Source organism: Notolepis coatsorum (assembly GCF_963971535.1).
Source record: "Notolepis coatsorum genome assembly, chromosome: 6".
Lineage (NCBI taxonomy): Eukaryota > Metazoa > Chordata > Actinopteri > Aulopiformes > Paralepididae > Notolepis > Notolepis coatsorum.
This window is the reverse complement of record NC_140170.1, coordinates 96875734-96900082: the sequence shown is the minus strand read 5'-3', so window position 1 is coordinate 96900082 and position 24349 is coordinate 96875734. Positions and strand designations below refer to the sequence as shown.

Here is a 24349-nt window from a genome sequence, read left to right as displayed (position 1 = left end):
ATCCCGCCAGGACCTTGACCTCTTCCAGGTAGGCCCTCTCGTCGTTGGCAGAGATCAGGCCCACCACCACTGTGTCGTCAGCAAATTTGATGATTGTATTGCTACTCCGCTGAGCCACACAGTCGTGTGTGTACAGGGAGTAGAGGAGGGGACTCAGAACACAGCCCTGGGGGGCCCCTATGTTGAGGGTGATGGATGAGGAGGTGCAGTTGCCTGCTCTCACCACCTGGGGTCTGCCAGTCAGGAAGTCCAAGACCCACTGGCAGAGGTCATAGTTCAAGCCCAGGTCCCTGAGCTTGGCTGAGTATGGAGGGGACTATGGTATTGAATGCCGAGCTGTAGTCGATGAATAGCATTCTCACATAGTTCCCCTGCCTCTTGTCCAGGTGTGATGCTGCTGTGTGCAGCACATGGGCTATGGCGTCCTCTGTGGACCTGTTGGGGCGGTATGCAAATTGCAGGGGGTCCATGTTGATGGGGAGGGAGGAGCAGATGTAGCCCTTTACTAGCTTCTCAAAGCACTTCATGGCTATGGAGGTGAGAGCTACAGGGCGGTAGTGTACAAGCCCCGAAGCCCCGCCCAGACGTTGGGCTTGCGGCTCTGCAGATATACCCTATTGCTAGCTAGCTGCAAGTTTGGTTCGTTTTAGGGGATCAGTCTGCAAGTACGTCAACTACGCAGCCACGCACAGCTCGGTATTTTGTTGCTAACGCAGCTGAGCTGTTACATGGTTTATGCAACGATATTTCGGCAAGGTAGCTTGCTAATATTTCGTGTAATGTAATCAATATAATTGCAAAGATTAAATAATCAATAATTATTTTGAAATGTCTCTTCCCCCCCCCCTCAGAGTTAACCAATTTGACAGTCACCTGGAACGTATCCCGAGAGGCGGGATCAACTGTAGAATCTCTCTGATTGGTCAGCACCACTTGTCATCAGGGATTCCGGATGTCTTCTGTTGTCAGAGGAAATTTACTTTTCTGCTTCTTATCTTTGACAGCTTGCTAGCTGCTACATGGCGGCTGTCGTATGCTCAAAGTTTATGTATTAAGATAGCTATTTCCCAAACGTTTCAACGACACACAATATCGTAAGTTTGTTGTAATTTTAACCTGCTATTGGTTTGTTTGCACGTTAACTGTAAAGCCGAGGCCATGAAATTGATCTCATCTGCCGGCTAGCTAACTGGCAATGTTAGCCTTTTAGCTAAGATTCTGTTCCAGCTAGCTGCTGCTACTCCTGTGTTGTATTTACCTCAGCATTTGCAATCTAGGATTGGCAGAATATAAAAACCCGTTTGCTATTAACCTAACCAGCAAGTTAGTTCATGTTGGGTATGTACGTCAGCTGCTCTGGTGCACTTCACTGTCGTTTACCACTTGCTCTGTATGTGGTGTGTATCATGTTCGGGTTATTAGCTGCTGGCCGAATTTGGATAGTATCAAGCGTTCTAACACATTTTTCGGAAGTATTACATTCCGTGACGGCGTGTCTTATGATTAATTGAAAATGGGGGACCCTGATGTAAACGAGACTAAAGTCTTTCTCTGGTCTGCATCCCCTTAACAATTGTGTGTATTGAGCTTTTTCTGTACTGTACCCATTCTGCAATCTGTTCATAAAGTTTTCAATCAATCAATCCAGAGCCAGTTTGCATCAATGGACTGCATTTAACGGTAAATTGACTGCATGTATATATACGTAGCAACCTAGGCCTCACATTCACCCAATTCATGGATGGCAGAGGTAACCGTGCAAGGTGCCAACCTACTCGCCGGGAGCAGTTAGGGATTAAGTGTTTTTAAGTCTTGCTCAAGGTCACTTCGACACGCTGCCGGAATCAAACCTGAAACCGTCTGATTACCAGACGACTGCTCTACCTCCTGAGCCACTGTGGCCCCCATGCATCGCTTTGCTCAAGGTCTGAGCACGAGATTAGTGTACAAGCATTTTGGAAGTAGAAAGGTGGAGCTTTGCTTATGTGGTCATGTGAGTTGACCACTGATCCAAATCAGAACCCCCTACTCTTTATGCAGCTTTATGAATTAAGGGCCCCGAAGTCATGCATGGCTTATGAATGTGTGCTGAATTTAATGCACAATAGCCACACTGGCACTTTTTACAGTCATTTTCATTGGCTTGTGATGTAAAGAATAAGCATTTAAGCATGTAACGGTAATCTGTGGTTTTACAATTTGAGCCGTTTATCTTCTAGCAACTGGGATGGTAACATGGAGAGAGACAATCAACCAAAAGGAGAGGAAGAGGGAATGAAGATTTGTCACCCGCCCTCTGATCGCTCCATTCCAACCGGTAACTGATTTCCTCTCCGCCTGCTAAACCTTTTATCCACGTGTTCCGTTCTGTTCATCTCACCCGTCTTTATTTCCACCTCTCATTATAGCCGACATCTTGGCGACGTCTCTGTCCCTCTTGGGCGATCACATGTTCCCTGATCACTGTGGGCCGGCGGGAAGTGAGAGTGACACCACCGTGAACACGGAGGAGGCCACAGAACCACTACTGTCGGAAGTGCTGGCAGAGGAGCCGGTGTCTATCCAGGTCTCAGAGTCAGAGACTGAGGAGCCAGTGTCTATCCAGGTCTCAGAGTCAGAGACTGAGGAGCCAGTGTCTATCCTGGTCTCGGAGACTGAGGAGTCAACAGAGCTAGTGTGTCAGGAGCCGGGGTCTATCCATGTCTCAGAGACTGAGGAGTCAACAGAGCTAGTGTGTCAGGAGCCGGGGTCTATCCATGTCTCAGAGACTGAGGAGTCAACAGAGCTAGAGTGTCAGGAGCCGGGGTCTATCCAGGTCTCAGAGACTGAGGAGTCAGGAGAGCTAGAGTGTCAGGAGCCGGGGTCTATCCAGGTCTCAGAGACTGAGGAGTCAGGAGAGCTAGAGTGTCAGGAGCCGGGGTCTATCCAGGTCTCAGAGACTGAGGAGTCAGGAGAGCTAGAGTGTCGGGACAGTACTCAGCCGCCCCATGATGCCTCAGAGGAGGCCATCGTTGACAATGGCCGGGACGATTCTGGGGAGTTTGTGGTTACTGTGCTGGCGAGAAGCAAGCTGGAAGAACAAGGCGTCGGGGTGAAGGGAAGGTCGTCTCCCTTGTCGGAGACCAGCACCCCAGAAGCCCCGGCGTTCCTGTCCCACCGCGAGGAGGACGTGACAGCCGAGAGCTGGCGGCAGCACCGGAAACATATCTTTGTGCTGAGCGAAGCGGGCAAACCCATCTACTCCCGTTACGGCAGCGAAGAGGCCCTCTCCTCCACCATGGGAGTCATGATGGCCCTGGTGTCTTTCGTCCAGAGCGGAGATAACATGATCCGCTCTGTCTATTCAGGTGAGAGCTGCGGACGCTCACTCAAACTAAAGAAGGTCTTTGTAACAAATGTGTTTGTACATGTTATTTTTTTAATCTTCCAGCAGCGATATGACGTTTTATTTCTCATCTCGCTATGTTTGTCTGCCTCCTTACATTATGCTGCTGTTCACAATGTTATCCCGTTCTCATATCAGTATTTTAGTATTTGGTTAAGTTGCTAAGTGTTCCTTTATCAACCCTCTTGGGGAAATTCAGGCATCATATTAGCAGCATGGGAGACGAGGGAGGGGAGGTACAGGCGGGGGACAAAATAATGATAGAAATAATAATATGAAATAAATGTAAAATAATAATATATAATAGAAATAATAATAGAATGGTTGTAAATTCGGTCGATAACAGTATACATAGTAGTAGCACACTGCAGCAGAGACCGTGCCGTGTTTAGTATTCAAGAAAGATGCTGTGTTTAGTACAGGTCCCATTGGCTCAAGAGTAAATCTAAACCACTGTCCAGAGTTTTCAGTTTACTTCTCCATAGGTTTTCTGTCATTGCAATATGTTTGTTGTTGGAATGTTTGCGCAGCATTTATTTGTTTACATTGGAAGTTGCTCCATTTGGAGGAGGCAGGCTTATCAGCAGTAGACACGGGTTGGATGGGAAGTTACTGCCAGTAGCTGCTGCCAGTGTTGTCCTTTTTAAGTAAGGCATAACATTAACTTTAGCCTGTTTCCCCCCGTCTCCCCGCCACCAGACGGCCACGTGGTGGTGTTCCTCCAGAAGGGTCCTCTGGTGCTGGTGTGCGTGTCCAGCAGTCGGCAGTCGGAGCAGCAGCTGCGTGACGAGCTCCTCTACGTCTACTACCAGATCATCAGCATGCTCACCCAGGCCAGCATCAACCGCATCTTCGAGCACAAGAAGAACTACGACCTGCGGAGGCTCCTCGCCGGCTCGGAGAAGATCCTGGACGGCCTGCTCAACCTGGTGGACTCGGACCCCAGCCTCCTGCTGTCGGCGGTGCACTGCCTGCCCCTGGCCTCCTCCCTCCGGGACTCCCTCAGCCTGATCCTGCAGAAGGCCATCACCCCCAACCTGGTGTTCTCCATTCTCATCGCCAGGAACCAGCTGCTCACCATCGTCCAGGAGAAGACGGTGATCGAGGACGCCCGGCTGGAGCCGGCCGACGTCCACCTCCTGCTCAACCTCATCGGTGCCTCCTCCGCCTTCCAGGCCGGGGAGATCTGGACCCCCATCTGCCTCCCCCTCTTCAACCCGGACTGTTACTTTTACGCCTATATCTCCTACCTGGACCCTCCTGAGTGCACGGTCTGCCTGCTGCTGCTCTCCACGGACAAGGAGGCCTTTTACGCCGTGGCCGAGTGCAAGCGGAGGATAGAGGAGGCCATGGCGGCCCAGAACTCGCTGAGCCTCATCGCCAAGGCGCATTCATACAGCGTGAACCAAGTGGGCGTCTCGGACCTCAGACACTTCATGTACAAGCCCTTCGACGTGCCCGACAACCACCGCCAGCTCACTCAGTTCACCAGGTGCGTGTGTGTGTGTGTGTGTCGCTTTGGTGGTGTCTCCGCTTTCTCGTCTGTCTGTCGATGCCGTGACTCACTTTTGTCTCGAGGCGGTTATTTTAAGAGTCTATACCGTAAACATTAAGCTAGTGTTGTCTGCGTCTCAAGAAGATTGGAAGAAATCGGATTCGTCTTACATTGGTTATTTCATAACATGAGTACAGCGAGGCTATCTAGAAAAATCCGTTTGTCCCCCCCATCTCAATAACTACTCTCATTAGGCGGCTAAGTGGCGCAGTGGGCAAGGCGCTCGCCACTAACGCAGGAGATGCTGGGTTCGAGCCCAGCTCTCGGCGTTGCTTCCGGCTTGGCTGGTCGTTCATACTAATACAATTGGCAGTATTAGGGGGTGGGAAAGCCGGTGGGTGGGGATCGGACGTTGTGGACAGCGACTCCTACTCCTACAGGTCGGTTGGTGCGCCTGTACTGGAAAGTATCGGGGGCAGCGTGAGCCTCCCACGTGTTACTCCTCGCCACTGACAGATCACGCTGTACAGGTGAAAAGATGCGACGGCTGCCTCCTCGTGTACCGGAGGGGACACGTGATGCAAGGCTTCCTCCACATTGCAGCCGACCAGTGGGAGGCATGGTCTAGCAACGTTCGAGACAGGGGAGGGAAGAATTGGATCATACGAAATTGGGATGGGAGAAAAATTGAAAAATGGGGAGAAAAAGTAGATGCAAAAAAATAACTACCGGTACTCTCTAAAGTGCACTGAAGCAGTAGCATAGGCAGAAATCTCAGTGCGAGTGCCTAGCCCCTCCAAGACCAATCATACTAATAGGTTCTGAAATGCATACATTTTGCCAAAACAGGCCATTATAATTATACTTGCCTGAATGCACTGCTGTTTAATCATACAACACCATCGGAAGTCGATTCTTGCCAAGTTGCGATTTACACACAGTTACACGTGTGTAAATCATACAGTGTAACGCAATTGAAAAACGACACTGGTAGAGTAGACTAAATGCTGTTTTACCGTTAGTGATGATACTCTGTAGGGCTGACCCCTATTAGTCGATTAATCGGTCGAAAGGAGCCGTAGTCGACTGCCAACCTCTTAGTCGAATACAAACAAAATATATATATATATTTTTTTTAATCATTCTTTCCAAAAGAAAAGAGGCCTAGAAGCGTGGCTAACGCTAATGGCACACATACCAGAGAGGCTAACTGCCTAAGAAAATAGGCACAGAGGCACTGAAAGAGGATTTCACCCATCTAATGAACACACTAGACTAGACAAATACATTTACATTTACATTTAGTCATTTAGCTGACGCTTTTATCCAAAGCGACTTACAAGTTCTGTACGACAAGCCATCAGGAAGGGCACAACTCTATCAGCTGAGCAACAATGTTCATCAAAGTGTTGAGTGCTACAGTGTAGGTTAGTTTATTAGGACAAGTGCATGACAGTACGGTTAGTTAGGGTTAGATTTTTTTTTTTTTTTTTTTTAATTCAGATAATGGTTGAAGAAGTGCGTCTTTAGTCGACGGCGAAAGATTGGACGTGATTCGGCTGTCCTAACTGGGGTGGGTAGTTCATTCCACCATTGTGGGGCAAGGACTGAGAATAGGCGACTTCTCTTTGATGACCCTCCCGGAGCTTGGATAGGAGTAGGTCTGAGGCGGCCAGAAGATGCAGAGCGTAGGGGTCTTGAGGGTGTGTAGTTAGAGACCATTGACCGGAGGTAGGCGGGAGCGGTTCCCTTTGCCGCACGGTATGCTAGGTCGAGGGCCTTGAAGCGGATTCGTGCAGCAATGGGGAGCCAGTGCAGGTCCCTAAGAAGTGGGGTGACATGGGCCGACTTCGGTAGGTTTGAGATCAGGCGGGCCGCTGCGTTCTGAATGAGTTGAAGAGGCTTAGTGGCAGTGGCCGGGAGGCCAGCGAGCAGTGCATTGCAGTAGTCGAGGCGGGAGATGACTGTTGATTGGACGAGGAGTTGGGTGGCTTCTTTTGTCAGGAAGGGGCGTATCCTTCTGACGTTGCTCAGGAGGAATCGGCAGGTTCTGGTCGTCGCTGCGATGTGAGCAGAGAAGTTCAACTGGTCGTCGAGGACAACACCAAGGTTCTTGGCGGTCGGGGACGCAGTCACAGCTGCATTCTCGACTGTGATTGAAAGGTCGGTTAGGGGGGAGGATTTGGCCGGCAGGTGGAGCAATTCTGTTTTGCTTAGGTTCAGTTTGAGGTGGTTGGACGTCATCCAGGCTGAGATGTCGGACAGACAGGCCGAGATCCGCACAGAGACGTGGATATCTGAGGGAGGGAAGGAGAGGAAGAGTTGAGTATCGTCGGCATAACAATGGTAGGAGAAGCCATGAGACGTGATAATGTTACCCAGTGATTTAGTGTAGAGGGAGAAGAGAAGGGGTCCTAAAACCGAGCCCTGGGGGACACCCGTCCGCAGGGGGCGGGTGGCCGACAGGGTCCCTCTCCATGACACTTGGTAGGAGCGGTCATTGAGGTATGATGACAGCCATGTCAGCGCAGAGCCAGCCACTCCCATTCCTGCGAGGGCCGCAAGGAGGATCTGGTGGTTGACTGTGTCGAAGGCTGCAGATAGATCTAGGAGAATCAGGACAGAGGAGAGGCCTTTCGCTTTTGCTAAGTGAAGTGCCTCTGTGACCGCAATGAGGGCTGTCTCTGTGGAGTGACCAGTCCTGAAGCCTGACTGATTAGGGTCTAGGAGGTCATTCTGTAAGAGATAAGTAGTAAGTTGGTTGGATACAGCACGTTCAAGTGTTGTATCCAAATATCCAAATATCAAGATGTATCCATCAGTGGACCAATTGCATGCTTTTGCAGAGGACAAGAAGCCTTCAGTCGACTCCTTCAGACATTAAGCACCCCCCACAGCCCAAATGGAATGATAAAAAAAATATATATTATACTTTTATTTTTTTTATTTTTAGTCGACTAACGGCAAATTTTGGCCAATCATAGTCGACTATCCAAATCCTTAGTCAGGGACAGCCCTAATACTCTGTTAGCGATGCTACTCTGTTATACTCCTGGATGGAACTTTGCCTAATAATTACTTTACATCCCGACTAGCTAGTTAGGTTATGCCATAAGTAATCTTGGCGCAACCCATTTTAGTAGCTGATTTAGTTACAAACTAACTAGTAGTTACTAAGCATCTAGTGTGGACTTTACACCCTAACTAGTAGTTACTAAGCCTTTAGTGTTGACTTTACACCCCAACTTTAGTAGTTACTAAGCCTCTAGTGTCGACTTTACACCATAACTAGTAGTTCCTAAGCCTTTGTTGTTGACTTTACACTCTAACTAGTAGTTAGTAAGCCTCTAGTGTCTACTTTACACCCCAACTAGTAGTTACTAAACCTCTAGTGTCGACTTAGGTGAGGACTTGCACACAGCTGGTGCAACCCAGTGCTGAACACAACAGCATTGCATAGCGTGGCGCCGGCACGTGCACACATAGAGCCCAAGGGGTGCTTGAGCACCTGCCCTTTTGAGCCTCATAAAAAATATATATATATATATTTTCTTTTTACCGTTGCGCATATAGACTGCCCTTCCAACTGAAAAATGTCAGGATAGAATAAAAATATTAGGTAAAGAGAGAGAGATGCCCCGTATTCCATTGCAGTTTGCACGGCCTCCTCAGCGTGCCTCTCCGCGGACCTATATATTTTATGCATAGCGTGGGTGGTGATGATGATGATAGAAACCGCTGTGGCGCATACAGTTGAATGCTGGTATTACACTCACTGAGGGACACGAAGAAGTCAAGTCCGATGGGATTTGGGAATCTCAAATACAAATCGGGATTGGAATAAAAAATGCATTTATATTAAACAATACAGAATATACAGCACTTCTTGGGGTCTGTAGGGTAAGCACTTATTCCCTCCCCCCTGAACATTTATGGCGATGTATGGGACTATTAAGTCAGTGATAAAAGTGTCTTTCAAGGATAAGTGAGCTCCTGCACTGATTATTATAGTTCAATATTTGATCACCAAAACCCCCCAAAAAGCATAAAAAGGGCCCCCAAAAATCGGGGTTGTGCACTTCGCTCGCTCGGTTTTAACACACGCAGGTATGTGCCCTTTTCAGCCTTTGAGCACCTGCCCCTCTAAAGTCCTGTGCACGTACCTGGCATGGCGTGATGTCTGTCAGACGCAACAACAGCAGCATTATGCTGCATTCACATGGATTCAGGTAGACCGTTTGGCAGTAACAGCACTTTTAGGACGGCACGGGAAAGAGAAAAGGAAAAGAGGACAAGGGACAGGCAGGACGGCATGTTGCTAGGTGATGGTATTATTTACCAGCAAGCTAGCTAACAGTTAGTGACTTTGCTTTTCAAGCAGGCTTGTTATCTGCTAACGCTAGTTAAATTATAACAAAGGTATAAACCTTCCTGGTGTTGCAGTATGCCCAGCTCTGTTAGTCAGCTGCCTTATGTCAGCTTTTTAGCGAAATCTCAGTAGATTTCAAGCTCTGATCATATTATAAATCTAGGCGTTAAAATTATTTGTTTCCAATTGTCCAGATGTAACACGTTTTCTTCATGTACATTGTAGCCACTCAACATGACACTGCCGTCTACTGTTGCCAGTCTTCTCTGCAGGCCTCACCTCATGTTACCGTCCTGCTCTCGTCCACTAAAATGATATCTGATGTCTGCCTGAATCCCATGTTGTTCATTTATTTATTTATTTTAAATGGGGACAGTACATGCATGTTGATGAACACTTTCATGTAAATATGCCAGATTATAGCCAGAGGCTAATTTCCATCTGTAGTTGCTTGCAGGTTGATGTCAACAGATCAGAAAAATTACAAATCTACACAAACCTCATAATCACAAGAATGGACTAACTAGTAGTTATTTATCCTCTAGTGTGGACTTTACACCCTAACTAGTAGTTACTAAGCTTCTATTTCCGACTTTACACCATAACTAGTAGTTACTAAGCCTCTAGTGTTGACATTACACCCTAACTAGCAGTTACTAAGCCTCTAGGGTCTGATGTCTGCAAACCCTCATAATCACAAGAACAGACAACATACAAGTTATTAAACTAAACAAAATTCACAACCATAAAAAACAGACAATAGATGAAACGGACAATGACAACACATGTGTGTGACGTGGCGAGACAAACCAGGAAATAGGAAAACTATACATTTAAAAAACGCTTTAGGTAATACTATAGGTACCAAGTGTTAAAGTCACTGGTGCTTGTGCAGAGTGCTACTGTGCGCAAGCCGCATCTTATTGCACATGCACTTTAATTGTAAAGTGCTGGAATAGATACAAGATACAAGAGTTTTATTTGTCACGGCATACAGGTATACAGTGAAATGCGGGGGGTCTCGCCCGCAACGATGTGCAAATACAAGTAATAATATAAGAGTCCAACCAATAGTGCGACATAGTGCAATAAACAAGTAAACAGTAGGCATATCGGTATCTGTACATGAGCTATTTACAGAGCTATTTACGATCTCAAGCTATACTATTCTTAAAGTGATCTTTCCTTCTGTAAAGTGTCCATAGTGTGAGCGTGTGCAGCATGAGTGTGTGTGCTCATGTTAAAGTGGCTGCTAGTGTGTGAGCGTGTGTTGTGTGTGTGCTCATGTGTGCTTGTGTGTGGAGAGTTCAGTGTTCAAGGCTCTGATGGCCTGGGGGAAGAAGCTGAGCCGAAGTCTCTCTGTCCTAGTAGCTGGTGCTCGCAGGCGTTTGCCTGACCGCAGCAGTATGAACAGGCTGTTGTTGGGGTGGTGAGGGTCTTTCATTATCCTGCAGGCTCTGGATTTGCACCTCTTGTTGAATAGGACCTTCAGATGTAGATTGGATGTTGCCCTTTTGCACAACATGTCATTGCACAGGTTATTGACTGGATAAGCACACAATAGATGCATTTTGTAGAAAGTTGTATACACAGATTGTAATCCTATACGTGCTATTGTAAGCACACGTATGGATAGAGGCACACTTGCACCAACATGGTCAGTAAAAATTTATTGAAAATTTTATTAACAGATTGCAGAATGGGTACAGTACGGTTAAGGGGATGCAGACCAGAGAAAGACTTGCGTCTTGTCAGGGTCCCCCATTTTCAATTCATAATGACATTTATGACATACACAACATACAGATATATATCATGACATTTATGACATACACAACATACAGATATATATTATGACATACAGATATACAGTACTATTACATTTATGACATACAAGAAGATATACAAATATACAGTACTGTTTAACAGAGATGCTAACAGAAACTAAATCCTGACACCTAAACATAGCCTGGCACCACAGCCACATAAACCACACACACAACATGGTGGCAGAGTGGTTAGCAGTGCACTGCTGCCTCACAGCAAGAAGGTCCTGGGTTCGAACCCCAGCAGGGGGCCTTTCTGTGTGGAGTTTGCATGTTCTCCCTGTGTTCGCGTGGGTTTCCTCTGGGTACTCCGGTTTCCTCCCACACCATAAAAAGACATGCATGTTAGGCAGGGACTACAGATGAAAACTAGCTCATTAGCTAATTCTGGCACATTTACATTGATGTGGAAACTGAAGATGTTGATTAATGTACACTGTCCCTGGGTAAAAAAAAGCAAATAAATAAACACATACAGCTGGCAGCATGAAAATCCAATTCTACACCCGATGGAAACAACAATATTGAACATTTGAAATACTACTTAATTTCTTCTGTCAGAAATTGTAAATGAGCTTACTTTGAATGGTTACAGCAGGCGCTGATGGGACTTTGAACACTTATTTCATTATAGTCCCAACGATTTAGTCTCTACTGGAGAGGATATCAAGAACATGCTGGTGTCACACGCGCTCCTAAGTTTATCCAGGCTTAGTTAAAAGTCTGATGCCCAGATGACACATTATATCCAATTGCTTGCCACGGGTAGGGTGACGAGGGCATATAGGAGATGATTCATGTCGGGGGGGGGGGAAATAGGTCTGGAGTATGCGTGGAGTACGTCATAGTGATCGAGAGGCCCTGTCCCATGTTCTGCATCTTCCACAGCAACTGGAAACTAGGTGCTGGCTGGCTGTACGTCTGGTTAACCACTTGGCACTTGTTGAGGAGAACCTGGCTCAGGAGCAGGTGTCTGGGTTGAGAGTGATGGCTCCTCACCATGTCTTGTTGTAACCTAACCTAGCTTAAAACCAGCTAGCTAGCAGGAGGTACGCTTCGTTCCTCTGTGCAATGCATGGGCTGTAGGCTGAATGAAAGAGGAGCTGCCCATCTAGTATTTACTAAAGGCACCGCCACTCAAATCATCTGACTCATCATCATATGGTAAACAAGAATCTTTTATTTTTTATTGATCACATAGTCAAAGATATATAATCGAAGCAGTATGCATTGACTGCTATTCATTGGTTGATCCAGCTTTGAATCCACATGACATCTTAATAAAAAAGGAAGCCTTTTGATTGGGTGGGGCCTGGGCCCACCCACTCAGCACTCAGGCCCCAAAAGGCTTCCTTTTTATTAAGATGCATTGTGAGGTGCCTCCAGGGAGGCCAGCAGCAGCAGCAGCAGCAGCAGTAGAAGAATGCCGGCACCTCCCTAGGCGTGGAGGAGGGGAGTAACTGGAGTTTGAAGCAGGGCGTCGCTGAACAAGTACACTACGTGCGCTCCATGTACACGCGCCAGTCCACCATTTAAAACCGATGGCGGAGAAGACTTCTTAAATGAGAGTGTAATCTCGTCAGCCAGCGGCGGCAAGCATGAAACTGTCAGCCCACACAATATACAACGTCGGCCTACGGGGCAAACGCCGCAGTAACTCCCCAGTTGACACGTGTCGGCATGAACAGTGATGTTCACAGTATAATTTAGTGTAAAAGCCTGAATGACATTCATCAGCTTCTCATCAGCCTGCTGTGGCAGTCGCATGCCACTGTTGGCGGTGAAATTTGGCGGGCGAATCTGGAGACCGATGTCAAAGCGGTGTGCCGACGCCACAGGCGTACAGTACACCGGCGTGGTAATGGTGCAGACCCGTCGTAGATGCGAAGAGGGTAGACGTCTCAAGTGCCATGCCAGTGACTTGCCACTACGGGCAGAGTGGCTAACTGTGAGCGTATATGAGTGAGTGAATGAATGAGTGACACAAAGGTCTAAAATGTTATACAAGAATAATAACAACAGCATTTTAACTCAAAACCTTTCAATACTACAGCCTATACATTATGTGTTATACTACACTGCATTGTAAGAGACTCTGGAGGTAACCGGTGTTCTGTTCCATTCTGTGTTGTTGTTGTTTCCAGCCCAGAGATGGAGGCTCCGTACAGCAGTGAGGGGGAGAGGATGAGACTGTTGGATCTGTATCGTTACATGCACAGCCGCATCCACAGCTCCTCCAGGCCTCTGAAGCTCATCTACCACGTAGCAGAGAGAGAGACTCTACTGGCCTGGGTATGTAGCTTCCTGTGGGGGTGGGGGTGGGGGTGGGGGCACTCAGGTGTTACCATAGATATATATAAACACTAGATGGCTCAAGGCGGAGTCTCCCGCGTAGTTCACTGGTGGCCATCTTGCTTGAGTGGACTACTGCTTTAAGGTGATGAATGAATGAATGAATGAATGAATGAATGAATGAATGAATGAATGAAAACTTTATTTAACAGATTGCAGAATGGGTACAATACAGTACGGCTCAATACATACAATTGTTAAGGGGATGCAGACCTGAGAAAGACGTTTGTCTTGTTTCCATCAGGGTCCCCCATTTTCAATTCATATAGACATATATGACATACATGACATACAGATAGTCAGTACTGCTACATCTATACATTTATGACATACCAGATTTGCAAATACAGTACTGTTTGTGATACAGAAGGAGTCAAGAAAAGGGAGTATATACATTTGACGTAGAAACTGTACATTGGAGGTTGGGTGGGGGGGGTTGGGTACATTGGGATATTGACAACCATACTGGGTAATTTACATTGGAGGTGGTTGTGGGGGGGGGGGGGGGGCGGGGGGCATACTGTATAAACAAGTAACACTGTACATTGAGGGGGGGGGGGAGGAGACACTGTACAAACAAACACAATTGTACATTGAACTATTGACAAAACCATACTAGGTAAATGACTGTACATTGGAGGGGGTTGGAATGATTGGGTTAGGATATTTACAGGGGCCAGTGTTGAATTGCAGTCTCCCGTAGGTGTCCCTTGAGAGAGGTTTTGAAAGTGGGTAGTGATCCACATTCCTTTACAGCTTTGGGTAGGGCGTTCCACATTGATGTGGCATAATTGCGAAACGTGTTTAGTCCCTTATTTGAGCCGAATCTGGGTTTGACATGATTTGTGGAGCTCCCTCTGGTGTTGTGATCGTGGTATTCACTGACCTTTGGGAAGTATTTTGACATGTACATGGGTACCTTGGTCGTGTAGTGTATCTTGTAGACCAGGCCCATTGCAAGTTGTTGTACTCTGTCGTCTACTCTAAGCCATCCTAGGTTGTCGAAGTGGGCAGGGGTGAGGTGGGTTCTAGGAGTAAGGTCAAGCAGTAGTCTGACCAGTTTGTTTTGAGATGTTTGTAATTTTGTTTTTATGATGATGATGATGATGATGATGATGATGATGATCTACACAAACAAAAAAACTCGCTGAAATCTTGACTGATTTACAAACGGTTTGGTTTATTACAGCCGTTATTAACGTGGCTATGATTCTTGCTTGGAGGATTTAAAAGAGAGAAAAAAAGTCATATGGAAATCCATTATAATTATGCAGTATGATGACTACATCTCTGACGTTGAAAATGTAGCAAGCTATGGTTATTTCAATAGTACATGCACCATAGACCGTGTTTCCCCTAGGATTTTCTTCGGGGGGGGGCCCCAAAACTACTAGTGTTGTCGCAGGGCGTCCTGCAGACTAAATTCCCATATCAATTAATGTTGGCTCGCTGCCTCTCCTGGATGCAATTCAACTGGCCTGTGATAGAAATCAAGCTCACCTCCATCTCACTGCGCAGCAAGACAAATGTCCGGACTTTTCAAGCAAACGCACAGAACGGTTTCGGCACCTTCATCGTATTTTTATTGAATAAAAATGCATCAATCTGCTTCCGTGGACAATTGGAGGAGGACCCAATGTTTAGCCTTTAGTTGTACCTTCATGTTTTTATTTACTTTTGCTTTTAAAAGCTTGTCAGTCATCCGTTTTCACTCGACTCAGGCCGTGGTGTTATTCAGTTGCATCCAATTTGACTTTTATCAAGTGAATTATTGCTAATTCATTATACCTACTCTGAAATAAAATCCGAGGAAACCTTTGGTTTTGTGCAAGTTAAGTGAAAGCCGTAGTTCCACTTTGTTCTCCAGGTCCAGGACCAGTTTAACCTAGAATTGCTAATCTTACAAACAATTGTAGGTGAATAACTAATTGAGGTATTATTAGCTTACAAATGCATCATTATTTGTATTAATAATAATTTCACATACCTATTGTGAGTAGAAAAAGGGGTAACTACTGCGCTCAAACAGGTGCGTAGTCCAACATTAATTAAGTCACAAAAAAGGGAGTAGGGACCACACTTGAGGAAAGTCGTTGTTTTTATTTTAATATGCACAATTTGTATAAGCACAGAACGTTTTCAGCCATCCGGCCTTCATCAGTGTGCAATGATAGTTGCGACAAACAAGCCTTAACTAGGCTGTACTTGACAACATGCAGGTGGGAACAATCAGCAATCAGCAAACAGGCTAGGTTGACATCATGATCAGTAATTAGCAGGGCTAGATTGACAGGTAGATATTTCATCACAGTATCACATGAATGCGTAATGGCTATACGTATGAAACAAAATACACATTAATATATACATATTACAATATTTATGGAACAAAAACTGTAGTACATTGGGGGTATCTGGTTGTTTAGACCGTTCATTAATCAGTGCACTCTAGTTATTGTTTATACAGTAAACAGCTTAGTATAGGCTCAGATTTCACCTAAAGGAATGGAGCCAAATTGAACTCTTCATTCATACCAGATGGATACATAGATTGGAGCCGATTAATCCATACACATTCCCGTTGCAAAAGGAGTTGTTCATGGTTACCACCCCTTCTATTAAGAAATACCATCTCTAGACCTATGCACTTGAGGTCATTGATTTTATGATCCATTTCGTTAAAATGTCGTGCCACGGGGGAATTAATGTCGGCCCGCTTTATATTGCTTCTGTGTTCGTTCAAATCTGATTTTTTATTTGCGGGATGTCTGTCCGATATAGTATTTTTTTACATTGGCAGAATAATAAACAGTGAAAAAATCTAAGATGTTGACTGACACCAAATATAAGAGAATATTGCTGAATCCCAGGATTAACTACAACCTAGAATTGGAACAGATAATCAAAAGAGCTGAAGAAAATAAATGGGTCACTGCAAAAGAAGCAAAAATCCCTGGTGGATGAGTTCCCTATCACACCTGTCATCTATGGTTTAGCCAAGGTGCACAAAATGTCCAAACGACCCTCCACTCTGACCGATAATCTCAGGGAGAGGGTCCCTCACAGAGAATGCCTCTAAGTTTGTAGACTATCACATCCAACCACTGTTTTGGAAACTTCCCTCGTATATAAAAGATACCTCTGACTTTCTATCTAAACTAGATTTACCGTAGCCAGAAATATTGGTGACAGTGATATTCTCGTAACCCTAGACGTTACTTCGTTATATTCCAACATTAACCATAACCTTAGTCTAGAAGCTCTGAACCATTTTCTAGGTAAACACAGAGACCAAACACCTCTGCATGAATTTATCATGGAACTGATGAGATTTACACTGAATAGAAATGTATTTATGTTTGAAAATACCCATTACCAATTTATGGACCCCAGGAAGAATAGCCCCAGCACTGCTGTGGCTAATGGGGATCCAAATAAACTTAAACTTAAACCAACAGGAATATGGTTCTGCTATGGGATCCGCATGCGCATATGTGTGTTTATTTATGGGAAAGTGCGAAGAGGACTTAATTTACAACAATATGTTATATAAACCCCATATCAAATACTTTGTTCGATTTATCGATGATATTTTCATGGTCTGGTCAGGGAACGAGGTACAACTGTCATCATTCTTGTCCTATTTAAACTCTTGTGTAGAATCCATCACTTTCAGCATGGAAAAGAGCCGAGAATCCATTCACTTCCTAGACGTAAAACTAACTAAAGTTAATAACTTAATCGCCACAACCATCTACAGAAAACCAACGGATAAAAACAACCTCCTACAGTTTTCTAGTCACCACCCAGTACCTTTAAAGAAAAGCCTGCCTGTAAGTCAATTATACAGACTCAAACGTATATGTAGCTCTCAGGAGGAGTTCCACTCCGAAAGTGAAAGTATGTTGGGAAGATTTGATGAAAAGGGCTACCCAAAGCAGTGTCTTAACTCTGCCATGGCCACTGTAAATCAAATTGAAAAAAGAACTATTCTGTAATAAAGAAAGAAACAGAACACCAGGCACCATCAATTATGTCCTTACTTATGATCCATTTAGTTCTTTTATTAAGTCCAGTCTTGAAACACTGGCACATTCTATCATCAGATAGAACCTTAAATGACCGCTTCCAACACCCTCCACGCTTAACGCATAAAAGGGCTACTAACCTGAAGGACCGCCTAGTTAGAGCGGACTCGTATTCAAGGCCAGAGCCTTTTATTTATGGAAGCTTCCCATGTAGAGCATGTACATCTTGTAGCCACATGATCAAAACAAACACACCGGGCGGGAAGAATTACAAGATCAGATCGCTAATAACGTGTAATTCCACACACATAATATATTTATTATTCTGCCAATGTAAAAAATACTATATCGGACCAACATCCCGCAAATAAAAAATCAGATTGAACGAACATGGAAGCAATATAAAGCGGGCGAACATTAATTCCCCTGTGGCACGACATTTTAACGAAAATGGATCATAAAATCAATGACCTCAAGTGCATAGGTCTAGAGATGGTATTTCTTAATAGAAGGGGTGGTAACAACTCCTTTTGCATGAATGAAGAGTTCAATTTGGCTCCATTCCTTTAGGTGAAATCTGAGCCTATACTAAGCGGTTTACTGTATAAACAATAACTATAGTGCACTGATTAATGAACGGTCTAAACAACCTGATACCCCCAATGTACTACAGTTTTTGTTCCATACAGACTTGTAAATATTGTATTGTAATATGTATATATTAATGTGTTTTGTTTCATACGTATAGCCATTACGCATTCATGTGATACTGTGATGAAATATCTACCTGTCAATCTAGCCCTGCTAATTACTGATCATGATGTCAACCTAGCCTGTTTGCTGATTGCTGATTGTTCCCACCTGCATGTTGTCAAGTACAGCCTAGTTAAGGCTTGTTTGTCGCAACTATCATTGCACTGTCACTGATGAAGGCCGGATGGCTGAAAACGTTCTGTGCTTATACAAATTGTGCATATTAAAATAAAAACGACTTTCCTCGAGTGCAGTCCCTACTCCCTTTTTTGTGACATACCTATTGTGGAAATAGTTTTGCGTGAGACCAGTGTAAGTGAGATGTTGTTGTTTGTTCTCCAATAGTCCAGGACCAGTTTAGCCTAGAATTGTTTGTTCTCCAATAGTCCAGGACCAGTTTAGCCTAGAATTGCTAATCTTACAAACTCTTGTGGGTGAAGTGTCTTTGAGCATTTGGAAAAGCGCTATATAAATCTAATGTATTAATCATTAATTGAATCCTAATGTAATTTCAATCTGTAGAAAATAAATCTATAAGCCAATTTTTCCTTGCCCACCTTTTGACCAATTAAGAAAGTGACCTCAGGAATTTAGGTATGTGTCCCGTCTGCAAAACCATCTGTATTTAAAATGTCTACCCCCATGGTAATTGAGTTTGACACCCCTGGTTTACATGGACAGGCTCCCTCGCCATTTTGTGACCTCATTACGAGACACCAGTACCCCAGTAGAGCCAACACACACAGGCCTTAACAAACAGCAACTGCACTGCACTGGCTTAAAGAGAAACAACATTGTTCTCACATGAACACCTCCATAGACGCACCCATATTTAGTATTTGCATGCATAATGTATTCTATGCTATCTAATTGTGGATGCATTTTAGTATATGTATCTACATCTGTATTTTGTATAGGTTATGTATCTACATCTGTATTTGTGTATATGTATTTTTATTTTTTAGTATATCGCTGCTGGCGGGACAAAACCTCCTAACTCCATATATATATATATATATTTTTTTTTTATCAACTCAGTAGATCATCCTCCATGCGTGTGTGGTTTTACAAAGTCTATACAATGGGAAAGCATTAAACCAATCATCTGTCTAAACCTCGTAACTCTATTCGCCTCAAATCTGTGTTCGTTTTTTTTCATCTGCTGAAAAGTTGGGTTTTTGGAGTTATGAGGTTTTGTCCCGCCAGCAGCGATATGTAGTATCTACATCTGTAAGTGTGTATAGGCTATTGTTGGATTTATATATATTTATTGTTGTGTATATGTATTTATGGATGCGTTTTAGTATGTCATTTTAACTTTTCACCCAAAAAAACAAAACATCGTTTTTTAGTCACAAGTGCTATCTATCCATTTTGGAGATATCTGCCGTAGAGATATCTGCTGTCGCTCCCAATACAATGGAGCTGAATGGCACTCTCTTTGTGGCTGTCAAAGCGGCAAAAAAGAAAAAATGGAATTGTAGAATTAGAAAAACTCTGCAATGTCTGTAGATTATCTTGAGTACCCGTATCATGATTTCTGGAAAGAGACATTGCTGTGAGTTTTTCAAATGTATTTTTTTGGCACTTAATTCAGATCTGTTTTACTGGGAGTGACGGCAGACATCTCTACAGCAGAAAATCAACATTTATTTTGGGTGAACTGCCACTTTAACCTCACTGGAGACATCATGACCTTAACCTAAAACGGATGTAAAAAAAAATATATATATATATGTTTGATAACTGATTTCCGCAATTCTGATACCTTCTAGCCAGGACCATCTGTCTGCCCTTAACTTTGATGTGGTCACAGGTCTGCATAGAGCCATAGACTAATGGATAGAATAGAATTACTTTATTTATCCCGAGGGAAATTCAGCACTACAGATTGCTCACAGTAAACATTTTTAGGTAGTCAAAAACTAAAATCACGAAAAAGAATAAAGAATAAAATACGGTCCGGGATATATACATTCTGATATGTATATACACACATTCTAAAATATACAGTAATAAGTGTAAAATTGTAAAATGTTGTTTTAAAAGTCCAGGAAGATTATGTCAGATTGTACCGTCACCCTGACTAAACCACTCAGTCCAAGGTAGAACTTGCACACTGCACGCTTCTCCCAAATAAGTTGAACATTATTGCATCATCAGATGTTCATGCATTAAACCCAAACTTAATTTCAAAGGTTTCTCAGAAATGAAGCCCTATGTGGCTTTGCAAAGAGATTCACATCGTTTCACTGAACACCGATGACGTTGGAATGAACGTCTGTAAACAAAGGGTTTGCCGCACACACTGACCTCTCCGTGACCTCTCCTCCACAAAGATTTAGACCATTTAACACGCCCGCTTGATCTGAATCCCAAGTAATGACCTAGTGAGTAACACGATATACATTTGGACCAATTTCCAAACACAAGCTTTTCAACTAAAAACCCCACTCTCCTCTCCCACTTCCAGGTCACCAGTAAATTTGAACTGTACACCTGCTTCAGTCCGCTGGTGACCAAGGCCTGCGCCATCAACGTCATCACCAAGCTCCTCCGCTGGATCAAGAAGGAGGAGGACCGTCTCTTCATCCGATACCCTCCCAGGTATTCCACCACCCCCAACCCCAGCAAGAGCTCTCGCGGAGGGAAGTCTGACCAGCAGGACTCTACAGATAATGGCTTCTTAGCCCTGCTATAGGGCTCACGTTACCGCTGCTCACCGTGGATCTAACCCTGCTCCTTCAACCAGAGTTTGCACACTGGCTACGCAAGGTGTCCTGAACCCTCTCTCTGGATGTCGACACCTGTTGGGACTAAGCTAATTCCGACTACTGGATTCATAGGTTTTACACTATTTAAGAAGCACTCGTCTCCTTGGAAACTAGTATTATTATTGTTGTTATTATTTCTTTACCTTAACAAGGAAAGCATGTCATTGCATTAATGCTTTCAGTAGGCTACCGTCAGGGGGGGGGGGGAATAAACTGCATTATGAACTAGGACATTTTAAACTGACCTGTGGTAGAATAATTGGAACATCATTGCAATGATATTTAAATGTTTTTATATTGTTTTATTGTGACAAGAGTGGGAACTTTCTTCCACAGACAGTGAATGTACCACATCAAAGACGGTTACGTTATGGTATACATATGTAGCTATTGCAATCAAGATTTGTCAGATACTTTATTGTATGTGACGAAGGAAAAATTAACTGGCTTCAGACGAGCTACTCATTTATGAATTACTAATCATGAGAGGAAAAGATCAGACCCCTCACCAGCCCAAAGCTTCAAAACAGGACAAACAGGAAATACAAGTTTATATTCAACGCAGGAATAGCCAGGACTTGAATACAGTCATTGTATTGTTTGTTAGTCTGCTGTTATTTCTACATGGCTTTATTTAAACCGGTCTCCCTGTATCCGTTGACACCTTTTTGTGCAGGATATGTTGTAAATAGTGATCTTCAATCTGATAAATGTGGTCATAAAGCAACCATGATCATCAGCCTTTATTGATTGGAGCTATTATTTTCGCTCCCGTGAGCTTATCTGATCAGCTAATAAGATGTAATTGATCTCGTGAAGTAAACATTCTTTACCTCCCAGATAGTTATAGGAAGATGTTATAATTATTTGATTATAATTATTTGACATCTAAAGGCAGTGATGCAACCGTATCCAAGGAGTCGTCTCGTCATTGTTGCTAGTCACACGTCTTGTTGCCAGGAAATGCTTGAATATATATTTGACCCTGTGTTTCACTTTGTTGCCTATTGCTGTGAGTGTCGCTATCTACATTGTCCAAAAAAAGAAAACGCCTACTGTATCACCAACCCTCATGCATTGAGGCTTAATTTATTGAGTAATTTAATTTTGTAATGCTGGTATAAAAACACTTACCCTCTCTGTGTTACATGGAGAGTATAAAGTCAAGTGTTCCTTTATTAATCCCCTTGGAGAAATTCATAGTGTTCAAGCAGGTTCTTGAGGGGGGAGTTTGTTTGTTGCGGGAATAGAATGAGGGCTGGTTTCATATACGCAGATGGAGCATAGTAACCTCACGCCAAAGGGAAGCACATTCCAGGCAAATATCGTAATCCTATATTTCAGATTTTTCCTTAAAGGAGCCCAACTGAAGGCAATTTTTTTAATGTGAGATTTATGCCTAATAATCTAGAACTATGCCTAATCCACATCATGCAACTGGCCCCAAGAATATAATGAAATAAATGTTGCATGAATCTTCCCACTTGTTGTCATTAAAGCCCAGGGATGTTTCACAAAGTCAGATTAGTGGCAGAGAAATAAACTTGAAGGTTCTGTATTTCTTGCTAATGACTGGTGTAAAAAATTACTACTCTATATGAAACTTTCCATGGGTGGTTACCTTAGCAGGTACCATATAACTATACATTTAAATATAAAGACAAAACATTTAAATGGAGACATTTCTGTATGTGAAGTTGTAAAGTCAATCCAAATCACTTAGAATGTGATACATCACCTGAAAATGCTAAACCTCTACTTTCTTTAGCTATCACAGGGTTCCTGCCGGATTCAACAAGTACAATTTAAGACTACTTTGAATATAATTTAATACCCATTTCACAGTCATACTGGCAAAAAAAGTATTAAGGAAAATTACTAAAGAAGAAACAAGTTGTAGAATTACTTACAAAATATTATTTCCCAAAAGTTACTGAAGTAAAGATTTTAAGACTTATGACAACAGCAGAATGTCTCTTGGTGCTAGGCTCTGATTGATGCTAGGGTGCAGTTGCTAGCTGGGTGTTCTCTAATAAATTCTCACCTAGGGCTGCAAAGTTAAGAGATTATTATGGGTTCCATGTTGATTTATTTCCATACCAATTGTTGGGGCGGGAACTCCCCCAAGCACATTTAAAGTAACTTCCTAATTCAATACATTAAGATCAATCATAATCTTATAAAAAATACTTAAAGCATCCATTCTGATTATTAAAGGTGCTATAGATAACAGTCAGCCACTAGATGTCACTCTAGAGCACCAGCATGTCATCCAATCCGGTGCATTACACATGGGAAGTAGTTTATTTTGCACCTTTCTATAAGCTCTGGATCTCTTTATAATTTTTATTTTTTTTATCTTACTCTACATAACATTTTTATCTATAGCACCTTTAAAGACAGACCCAAGGAAACCCTGTATAATTGTACACTACACTACACTAAATTTAATGTCATTAGATTTGGAAACATTGTTCATAATGTGAACTTAAAAACAGACTTACATGGTCCACCATCTGAAGGATTCAATTTGCGGCGCTAAAATGGTAAATTCAAAAGCGTATGTTGAGCAGACAACATCACACAAGTGCAGTCATTTTAAATGGTATTTATTTCTTTGTGTCAGAAAATATTGTCTCAGACAGATTATAGATCTCGCAGTGCAATTCAAATGACAAGATCAAAAGTCCTCCGTGCCATCAAAGAAAATGGCCTAGTAGGTTAGTGCACTCACTCATGCTCACATAACAAAAGGTTTTGTGCCATGTGACTGCTAGGGAACATGATCTGACATCTCATTAAGTACCATCACTATTACAAAGAGCTACCGAGCGTCATACATAAATCTTTTCAATATTTACTTTTTAAATAACACTCAATTGTCACACAATATAAATTAAAATCTAATTAGATTTTTGCATTCCTTAAATTACTTCATGTAAGCTAATATAAACAGACATTTACATATTTACAAAAACTATACACATGCACATTTACTCAACCGAGTTTATATTTATAGATGTATATACATATAAATTAGATTTTTGCCATACATATATGGCTTCAGAAGTCATCAACTCTACGCGTCTTCTCAAACAAACCGATTGTGCTTTTCATGTCATTACTGTCGGACTCGCAAACATTTACAAGTTATTCAAAAAGTTATTTGCAGTGGCCGCGTTCACGACCAGGCAATCAGCATCACCTCCTCTGTGGTGACTTGAACTTCATACTGTTCAGCCAAGTAGCTACAACAAGCACTCCCATCATTCAATACAATAGAATACAAAAAGAAACTGCTTCACAATATGGAAAAATAAGCAGAGTTTCTAAAGTCCTGACCACAGTGCACGTCCTGGTTTGACCC

General features: G+C 43.3%; 1 protein-coding gene across 1 annotated transcript; it reads left to right on the top strand.

Moving 5' to 3' along the window:
* The first annotated feature begins 967 nt into the window (after positions 1-967).
* On the top strand, positions 968-22538 carry mon1bb (MON1 secretory trafficking family member Bb). Its single transcript, XM_084316428.1, has 6 exons — positions 968-1094; positions 2220-2317; positions 2409-3347; positions 4085-4877; positions 13220-13367; positions 20682-22538. Exons 2-6 carry the CDS (start codon positions 2236-2238, stop codon positions 20907-20909), a joined length of 2190 nt encoding a protein of 729 aa, XP_084172554.1. The 5' UTR covers positions 968-1094; positions 2220-2235; the 3' UTR covers positions 20910-22538.
* Positions 22539-24349: the final 1811 nt, after the last annotated feature.

What these genes read in the sequence shown, in the direction of transcription:
- mon1bb (XM_084316428.1), top strand. Translation starts at nt 2,236, where the DNA reads ATGGAGAGAGACAATCAACCAAAAGGAGAGGAAGAGGGAATGAAGATT. An exon ending in CAGCTCACTCAGTTCACCAG is followed by an intron (nt 4,878 to 13,219) that starts GTGCGTGTGTGT and finishes TGTTGTTTCCAG; the next exon opens with CCCAGAGATGGAGGCTCCGT. An exon ending in GAGAGACTCTACTGGCCTGG is followed by an intron (nt 13,368 to 20,681) that starts GTATGTAGCTTC and finishes TCCCACTTCCAG; the next exon opens with GTCACCAGTAAATTTGAACT.